The sequence below is a fragment of the Alligator sinensis genome, unplaced genomic scaffold (genome assembly GCF_000455745.1).
Source record: "Alligator sinensis unplaced genomic scaffold, ASM45574v1 scaffold215_3, whole genome shotgun sequence".
In the NCBI taxonomy this organism is placed as follows: domain Eukaryota; kingdom Metazoa; phylum Chordata; order Crocodylia; family Alligatoridae; genus Alligator; species Alligator sinensis.
The window spans coordinates 288973-298447 of NW_005842175.1; the positions used below are offsets into that span (position 1 = coordinate 288973).

The following is a 9475-nucleotide window of genomic DNA, read 5'->3' on the forward strand; positions in this document are numbered from 1 at the left end:
TTGGCCTCTGCCTGCTTGCTAGCGGCTGCACCCTTATCAGGCCAGGTGCTCAGTGCACCGTACTCCTAATAATGCTGTAGCTTCTGCTCCCACCCCTAAAGCCCTCTGGCTCTCTCTTGACCTCTTCTCTCTTGGGCAAGCCAGTGGGCTCCATCAGAGGTGTAGAGGACACAGGCCCTGACCTGCCCAGAAGGGCAGCTTTTGGAAAAGATGGCTGGAGGGGAGGACAGGAATGTGAAAGCCCTAAAGGATGTGTGGAAAAGACCTGAAAACGCCTTGTGTGCAGACTGTGGGAAGCCAGGTGAGTCTTGGTGGGGATCACAGCAGTGGAAGAGAAGACATCTGCGGCTAGCTAGGGGACAACCAATATTAGCCAATATTTAGGGCTATTTGGGGCCCGTGTGGGGAGAAAGACTTTTGGAGGAGCAGCAACCAGCATCACTAGTTTTGGGTGGGGAAGGCTGAAGAATGTCTAGCATGAGTGGTTGGAGTGCTGTTGTAGCTGTGATGCTCCAGAAAATATGCAAGAAGCAAAGGGTTTTTTTTGGGGGGGGGATATCTTTTACTAGACCAGCTGTATAGCTGGGAGAGATATTAGACAAGGTTTTGGGCACAAAGTGCGCTTCCTCTGTTTTGGGAGAGAAGCATCAGGAATGCAACAGTGTGTCAGGTGGAATTTGGTGTGAAGTGTCTGGGGTCCAGGGAGAAGGGGCCAAGGGGCTTTTTCTTGGGTAAAGAAGGATGGGAGAATTATTGTTCTATGCAGACATTAGGTGCAGGTTTATGTTACTGCTGTATGGAGCTGTCATGCAGTGTATGGCACAGGAAGGAGGAAGAATAGGGATGGTGCACTGCTTGAAGTACAGGAGAAGGACGAGGAGACTGCAGCTCCATCACTGGGGCTTCTGTCACATCAGATCTTAAGAAGTAATTAGGACCTGGTTTGGTAATGGATTTGACAGAAAAACTTCAAAAGAAATCCCAGCTATTGCAGCAAGCAGAACAGTATGATTCACTAAGCCATCACCTCCTGTCTGAGTCAACACTAGAAGAATGTCCTGCCACAGGGCTGGGCAATACTGTTGTTTTGAAAGGGATAGGGATGTCAAGTCAATGTTGGGGTATTAAAAGATCCTGAGACACTGCCATTAAAATGTACACGCTGATCCAATATGCTTGTCAGGAACACTTCTGGGGAATTAATTACATTTTACTGCCTTAAATTCCTCACTGAGTTTCACATGGATTCGGCACTGTTCTTCATTTCCTGTGCTAAACTGTGTTGTCTGTTGCCTTATGAAACAGCTGTCATAATCAACCCCCGAGGTGCCTGGGTTTTTGGATTGGGCAATTTCATTTTAGAGACAGAAATCCTGTAAATATGCCACAAAACCCTTCAGAACAAAAGGCACAATGTACATTTAAGAACAAGCAAGGGTAGGCAGGGAATAATGACAGTACATTTTATTAGCTGGTGTCTAAGATAACTGCAGGGTAGACTGACATTGTCTGGGCTGGTTTAGACCAAGCCATTCTTGTCTTAAGCAAGAGTTTGGAGTAGGTGATTTCTTGACATGCCTTCTATCCCTGTGATTTATACTCCAGAAGGTGAGTGAATCAGCCAGGGTGAAATGGCAGTTATACATCCATCCACATATTTTTCCTTGGTGTCTTGACAGCACATTTCTCAGTTCAAGAAATATCTCCCATGAGAATCTGCTGCTGACCCTGTTTCCATTTTTGTTTTGTCTCAGATCCTGACTGGGCATCCTATACTTTGGGTGTCTTCATCTGCCTCAGCTGCTCAGGGATCCACCGTAACATCCCTAGCATCAGCAAAGTCAAATCACTGAGGATGGACCACTGGGAGGTGGCCCAGGTGCAGGTGAGACCCTTCCTGCCTGTATCTGTGCTGTGGTACATATCAAGCCTAGGTTTTTTATTTGTAGACTGTACTGTATTGGGTCCTGGGAAAACAAAACCACATGGGCAGCCTTCAAGGCTCACAGTAGTTAATATTCAATTTGATTTCACAAATGCTGATTCTTCCCCTAATTTTATGGGTGATGGACTTACCCTTTGGTAGGGAGTAAAAACTGGATATGTGATAACCCTCATCGTGTTACTTTATTATGACTATGATGGAGGCCTGCTTGAAACACATTTTGTTCTGACTTAGGGTCCCCTTTTTGTCATGTAGCTGACTTCTCATCTGCCCAATCCTTAGAGACCATGTCTTGCACAGAACTCAGTAATCCAAGCAGAACACCCCTTCTTCCTCAGCCACTCCACCAAAAGTTTTCAAATAATGCTTGGCCTAGCAGGGATAACAGGATGTGTGGGGTTTGTCTTCTCCCCCTACAGTTCTCTTGGGCACTAACAATGTTCTCTTTGGGGAAGAGCTGGGGCCTCTGGAGTACCTTTGCCAAAGGCAATGCAAATCCGCTAAACATTGGCGCGTGGCCCTGATGTGAACTTTATTAAAGATAATTATGTTGGGTTAAGTGTATCCTGTAAAACTTGTGCTAACATAGACAAGGTCTAAGAGACTTGACTGAAAACTGCTCCTCCATTGTCACACTCTCCAGGAACATGTCAATGGATGAGAGAAAGGGTTGGTTTAGAACAGGGGTTCCCAAACTGTAGTACGCATACCCTTGGGGGTCTGCAAGACATCTCTGGGGGGTACATGGGAGAAATTGTGTAATGGCAGATTTTATTTTCATTATAATAATAATAATTGTCATTTAAGGGGCTAAAATATAAAATGTATGCTGGTAGGGGTATGCGGGCAGCTGGTAAATCTAGACATGGGTATACAATAAGAAAAAGTTTGGGAACCTCTGGTTTAAAGCTTATTAGCTGTTTTCTTTCTATGTGTCCATGATGAGGAAGGCCCATGACGAAATTTACATAAAAGAAAGCACTAACTCTCTGTCTTATTTTGCAGTTCCTGGCACAGCATGGGAATGGACTGGGTAAAGCCACATATGAGGCTCACATCCCCATTTACTGTTACCAGCCAACCTATGCTGACTGCCAGTAAGAGCCACTACTTAAAAGAGGGTGGGCCTTTGTGGGCCCTGCTAGCCCATCACTAAGCCCCTTCCCTTGTTGTGCCATTCCACAGAGTGCTGAGAGAGCAGTGGATACGGTCCAAATATGAACGGAAGGACTTCACTGAGCCAGGGAGATATGTACTGTATTCTGATGGTAAGAGCACAGCATGGATTTATCCTTGCACAGTGCATTGGCCCTGCCCCAAGAGGGTGCCAACAGAGGCTGTCATGAGTAAGCTGATAGCACTAACCTCCCATGTGGCCCTGTCAGTGCTGCTATGAGGGAGCTTGCAGTACTGACAGAAGAGATTACTAAGGGTGGATTTGACAGCAGGTTTTAACTAGGGTGGTTCCAAAGAGGATGGAGTTAGACTATTCTCAATGGAGGCAGATGACAGAACAAGGAGCAAGTATCTCAAGTAGCAGCAAGGGAAGTTTAGATTGGATATTAGGAAAAACTCTCTCACTAGGAGGGTGGTGAAGCACTGGATTGGTTACCTAGAGACCTGGTGGAATCTCCATCCTTGGAGTTTTTAAGGCCTGGGTCGACAAAGCCCTGGCTGGGATGATCTAGTTGGGGCTGGTCCTGCTTTCAGCAGGGGGTTGGACTAGATGACCTCCTGAAGTCCCTTCCAACCCTAATTTTCTATGATTCTACTGGGAATGTGACTGGTATGGGGCATTATTTCATAGAAGCACAAAGTGCTGGCATCTTATATAGGCATTACCACAAGAAGCTCACCACACTGGTGTTCCAGTGTGTACTGTTGAGCATGGTCTCATGGCTTTTTAAGTGCTGAGATTGTCCAGGCTGCACAGTGAGGAAGCGTTGTCCTTCTACCCTCCACTCCCCACCCCCAAAACCACAGCAAGCCGCCTTCAAAATTACACTGTCAGCACTGCAACGCACAAATCCTTTGCTTGAGGGCTTGTGAAACTGAGTGGTAAGAATTGTGGCCTGGTGCCAGTGTCTGCAGATAGCAGGGATGGTAAGCTGAGGCAGAGGAAAGGAGCTTTCTCAGTCCTCATCCCCAGCAGGCAGGCAGGTTGGTGGGGAGCAGCATGGAGAAATGGAGAATGGTTGAGTGAACATCTTCCCCCTGTGACTGCCAGGGAGCTGGGAACCTTGCTGAGAGAATATATCATGCCTGGATCTATATTCCAGTACATTCCCCTTTCCTTCTCACCCTCATCCTTCCTCTCTCCTAATCACAAGAGACAGCCACACAGGGCTTCAGTGCCTCTGACAGAGCTCTCAATTGCAGAGGGGGCAGAGATACCCTGCATGGTGCTCCATCCTGGGGGTCTGGAAACGCTGGCAGGCTGCATCTCTTTGAGGCTTACTTTGCCCAGTGGATACACTTTAAAACTGGTCTCTCTATTCTTAGGGTTGAAAGAAGGGATCTTGTGGAAACGGGGCCGGGATAATGGGCAGTTTCTACCCCGCAAGTTCATCTTGTCTGAGAAAGATGGGTGTCTCAAGTATTTCATCAAACAGGATGTGAGTATGGCCTGTTTGAAAGGCTGACCCTGCTCCTTTCCCTGCCCCTCAGTACATAGCACTTGCTGGTGTCATGGTCCTGTTCTCCACACACTGTGTCCTGAAGCCTCCTTTCTCACTGCAGTCTCAGTGCGTCCTTACTTTAGGTGTCAGGTTCATATTTCCATTCCATCCCTTTCAATGCTGGCTCATATTTCCACATCCCAGGTGGAATTCTTCTCTCCTTTCTTTTCCATCTATGTCTCTTCATATCCTATCAGACCAGTTTTATTTCCTTTTTTTCAGGCAAAGGAGCCCAAAATAAATATTAAGATTGATGTGATCAATGCCACATTCCAGCCAGCGAAGGTTGGGAATCCCAATGGCCTCCAGATCACCTACCTCAAGGACAACAAGACCCGTAATATATTTGTCTACCATGAAAATGGAAAGGTACAAGGGCCCATTCTAGCATTAGGCAGCACTCCCAGGTGCTGTATGGAATGGAGTGTGAAAAGCTAGCAAAGTCAGTGTATTAAATGTTGTAAAGACCTGTGAGTGGGGAGAGTTGTTGTAGGGAATGGGATGGGATTTCTGGGTGTGGAAGAAGTTTCTGTAGGTATAGAGTGGAAGGGGAGTCACAGTAAGGAATGGTGCTTCCTGTGGGTGGAGAAGTTGCATTAAGGGGCAGGCTGGGAATACCAGCTGTTGATTGTGTTGTGGGAATTTGTGAGCCACTGTAGGGATCAGGAGAAACTTCTGAAGGCAGCCAGGAGGACTATTATAAGAACATAGGCCCTGGGAGAAGCTCAAAGGTATTCCTACAGAGCTGTCTGTAAAGAGGGGTTTGGTTGTACTGAAGCTTTCTCTCCTCTGCTCTCATGTTTCTCAGGAAATAGTGGACTGGTTCAATGCCATTCGCTCAGTGCAGTTTCATTATCTGAAGGTGGCTTTTCCCATGGCCAGTGATAATGAGGTAAGAAACAACTTGAGAATAGTAACCGGCCTTCCTGCTGGTATTGAGAACCAACTGTTCTATAACAGACTTCTCCAAGTAAAGAGACAGAAGTTACGATATGTGCTGATTGTGCCTACACATCCTAATGGTGACGTGGCTAGAAAGGTCTGAGATAAGCAGAGAAAAACTGTCTTCCAGCCTTTTCCACAGCTCCAGAGCTGGGCCTGTCCTTTAAGGGCAGGTCAAGTGACCTTAGCAGGTGGAACATCAAATGGGTTTTAGTTCAGCAGCTGCGAGAGGGACAAGAGGCAGGGTGGAGAGGAGAAAGAGAGCAAAGCAGTCAGAAGGTTAGGGACAGGCTGAGAGGGAAGGAGGGAATGACAAGTGCTGGCTACATGAAAGGAATGCAGGGATATGCCATTCTTTTATGCAGATCAAAAGCCGACTAACGCGGAATTTCCTGAAGGAGGGATACATGGAGAAGACTGGTCCCAAGGTAAGGTGATGCAGCTCCAGGAGTCTGTTTGAAGGGCAGACATCAGAGAGATACCAGGGCTCCTCATCTGGCCTTTTTCATTTCAGTGCTCTCCTGTTTATCTCTATTTTCCCAGACTTCTCAAAACCCCATGTCAAGGCCTCTCCATACACCAGCCAAGGTAGAGCTGGGGACTCATCAGGGAGCCAGGATGTGTGGAGTGAGGAGATTTGGAATTAAATGAACATGGCAATTGAATTTCTTCTTCACTTCAGAAGAGCAGGGCTCTCTAGATGATCTAGAGTGCCTATGTGGCAGGACATATCCCTAGATGAACTCATAGATAGAATTTCCTTGACTTCTGCTTTCGGGGGCCTTTCAAGGGAAACATTCAGGGAGAAACTCAGGATTGAAAGAAATCATAGATACTGAATCTCCCTGTCAACTCATCAGACGCTGGAAGGTTTCTCCAGGACTGACAGTATAAGCCCATTTTGGTAGGCTTGCATGTCTAGGTCAGGGGTGTCAAAGACATGGCTTGCTGCACCAGTTTGTCCAGCCCCTGGTGCTGGCTCTGAGCTGACCCACATGCTGCTTGCCCAGCCCTATTTGCCAGGCTTAGGATGCAGCCTCCAGGATCTGCACTACATGTGGCACCTGTTCCAGGACCTGTGCTATACCAGCTAATCCAGGTTCTGGGCTGCACACACTGCCTCTCCTCCCCTGCCTCTGCCTGGTCTGGAACTGTACCATGGGTGGTGTGGATCCTGGAATAGCCAGAGCAGGTACCACATGCAGTACAGATCCCAGACCAGCTGAAGCACATTAGTGCAGCAGAGTCCTGGGCTTGGTGGGGGTAATGTGCATGCCCCATGTGCTGGATCTGGCATGGGGGGGGTAGGGAGGGAGCAGGGGAGTTCTTGGGCCCATTCTGGCCTGTGGCCCAGCCTGGTACTGCTTATCTGGCCTACCCCTGGTCTATATGAAGCCTAAAATTAATTTGGGGTATTCATTCCACACTTTCTCCAGCAGAGGGCACTTGCCTTCTATAAATATCCCCCCACCTCTTTACCTCCACAGCAGAAAGAAGCCTTTAAGAAGCGCTGGTTCACACTGGATCACCGAAGACTCATGTACTTCAAGGATCCATTGGTGAGTTATAAAAAGGACTAACTTCACCTCCACAGATGGTGCTGTAGCCTGGGGCAAGGAACAGCTGGAGTGTCCATTTCCCAGCTTTGCTCTGGAGGGAGGTAGATCCATCATCTGAACCCCACCCCACTTCCAAAGCATTGACTTCCATATCTACTTCTGTTGGCCTCTGGTTGCAGAGATCACTTTTAGTAGCTTCCTCTGAGCTTAATCTCCAAGGTGTTCTGAGCTACCAGGTCCCTTTCTCCCCTTCACTGACACTCCCTACACCTTGTCCCACCTACCTGCTATGATCATGCAAGTCATAGTCCCTATCTACTAAAGCCTAGAACCATAGCAAACTCTCTTAACCCAGGTGTTGCTGGGATCACATCTGCTTCAGTGCTGCAAGTGCCTCCAAATGACAGATCTTTCTTTCCCTGCTGCTGTGTAGGATGCATTTGCTAAAGGTGAGGTGTTTGTGGGCAGTGGGGAGAATGGCTATAGCGTCAAGCCAGGGTTGCCAGCAGGTATGCAGGGCAGCTTCTCTTGGCCACATGGCCTCACCATCGTCACCCCTGATCGGGACTACCTATTCACCTGTGAGACAGAGAGAGAGCAGCAGGACTGGATTGCGGCCTTCAGGCGGGTCATTGAATTGCCCATGACACCCCAGGAATATGCAAGTAAGTGCCAGGCTGGTGTTCTCTTCCCCCTTCTCCTGCACGCGCCTGTCAGACTCTTCACAGAGAAAACTAGATCCTGTTCATCTCTCTCTTTTGATACACCCTCTATTTCCCTTTCCTACAGTTGAAGCCTACTTCAAGGTCAGATCCTAGGAACTTTCATGAGCACCTGACTGTGACTCTCCTCTGCCTGATCTCTTGGGAAAGAGGACAGGGGAAAGAGAGAAGAGGAGCTCTGCACATGAGAAGATAGATGCTTCCGATACCTCACAGTTTAGAGAAGTTTTGCTTAAATAGATGAACCAATTTCCCTCTGCAGTGGGGGTCAAATTAGGCTGCATTCTTTTAAATGGACAACTGTGTGGGATGGAGCATTCAAAACAGCCAGACACTGAGACCTATTGTTCCTAGGGAATATTGTGACCCAGTTGGACACTGTATGGTGTCAGCCAGTCAGGTTGAAGTTTTGCTCACTAGCAGTGGTGAACATGGCTGTTGTTATAAATGTCCATCATCACACCCACGGGGAAGGGAACATCACCAAGTAAATGGAGAGTGTCCAATGTTCAACTCAGTGGACACAATGCTGGGAGCAGCATAGTTCTAAAGGGAACATAAATTAGTCTGGAAGTGATTCTAATGTCACAAGGAAACAGCTTCTCTGCTTATGGAGAATTGATCTTTTTCTGGAATTATAAAGCTATTTCATATTTTATAACCATAAACCAAGGAGAAACACTTGAAGAATTAGTTTTACAGCCAAGATTGGCATCTGTTTTTTTTTTCTATGAATCAAGCTAGCTGCACACAATAAATCAGTCTCAATAGCCGTAACTTTATTAAGTCATATATTTATGGTAGACCTTTCCCCAAAATTTATTGAGAAGATTCAAGATCTGCTAATACACACACACACAAGTGTATATATAAAAAGGGAAATCATTGGTATCAGTCTAGGGAAGACACTGGCACTACTGATGCTATGACAGAGGCTGTCTTCTTTCTAAGCTGTGCAACTTAAACTTGCTGAACAAGAATAATGTACAGAATAAGCATATTTGATCATATCCTCCCACTGATGGCTGGTCCCAACAGCTATAACAGCCTGCCACCTACAGTCACAGAACATTTCTTTCAGTAATGGGTTCATGTTTTGGGTGCTAGACTGATGTCTGATGTGCCTGTGGTTTGCAGTGCAAGCAACATGTGAATACATATCTAGTCTATTAACAGGAACTATAAGGAGTTTATGATGCAACTGGTAATAAGCTTATAAAGAAATACATTAAAAAAATCTCATTATGGTTTATCATTTGTTAAGTGAACTCCTGCTCTCTTAAATTTTAAACCAGAAGACAGAGAGAAGGTAACATGCAATCAAAATAAATAGGAAAAAAGCTTATTCATTACATTTTGTTTTGAGTATAGCTTGTGACTGTTTCCACCAGTGTCAAATTATACCTTTCCATGGATGGATAAAGCAGAGGTGGGCAAAATCTGGCCCACCACGGGGTTTTATCTAGCCTGCAGCGAGTCCATCAACCCTGCCCAGCCCAAGCACGGCAGGTAGCCTGGGCCATGGTATGTGCAGCCAGTCCTGCTGCCCCTGGGCACACAGTGTGGCAGGGGCAGCACATTGACTTCCCAGGGGCTTCCCAGCAGCCCCTGCAGTGGCGGCTTCTTCCA

The 9475-nt window shown here is 46.9% G+C and overlaps 1 protein-coding gene across 2 annotated transcripts; it reads left to right on the top strand.

Moving 5' to 3' along the window:
* LOC102386672 (arf-GAP with dual PH domain-containing protein 1-like) lies at positions 1–9346 on the top strand. 2 transcript variants are annotated; one of them, XM_006025956.3, is made up of 11 exons: positions 1–301; positions 1755–1885; positions 2951–3042; positions 3131–3213; positions 4448–4560; positions 4846–4992; positions 5432–5515; positions 5931–5993; positions 7053–7124; positions 7558–7789; positions 7914–9345. In XM_006025956.3, exons 1-11 carry the CDS (start codon positions 211–213, stop codon positions 7940–7942), a joined length of 1137 nt encoding a protein of 378 aa, XP_006026018.1. In that variant the 5' UTR covers positions 1–210; the 3' UTR covers positions 7943–9345. The 2 variants fall into 2 exon arrangements, with proteins under 2 accessions (XP_006026018.1, XP_025062635.1); XM_025206850.1 differs by lacking the exon at positions 5432–5515 and having other exon boundaries at positions 7914–9346.
* Positions 9347–9475: the final 129 nt, after the last annotated feature.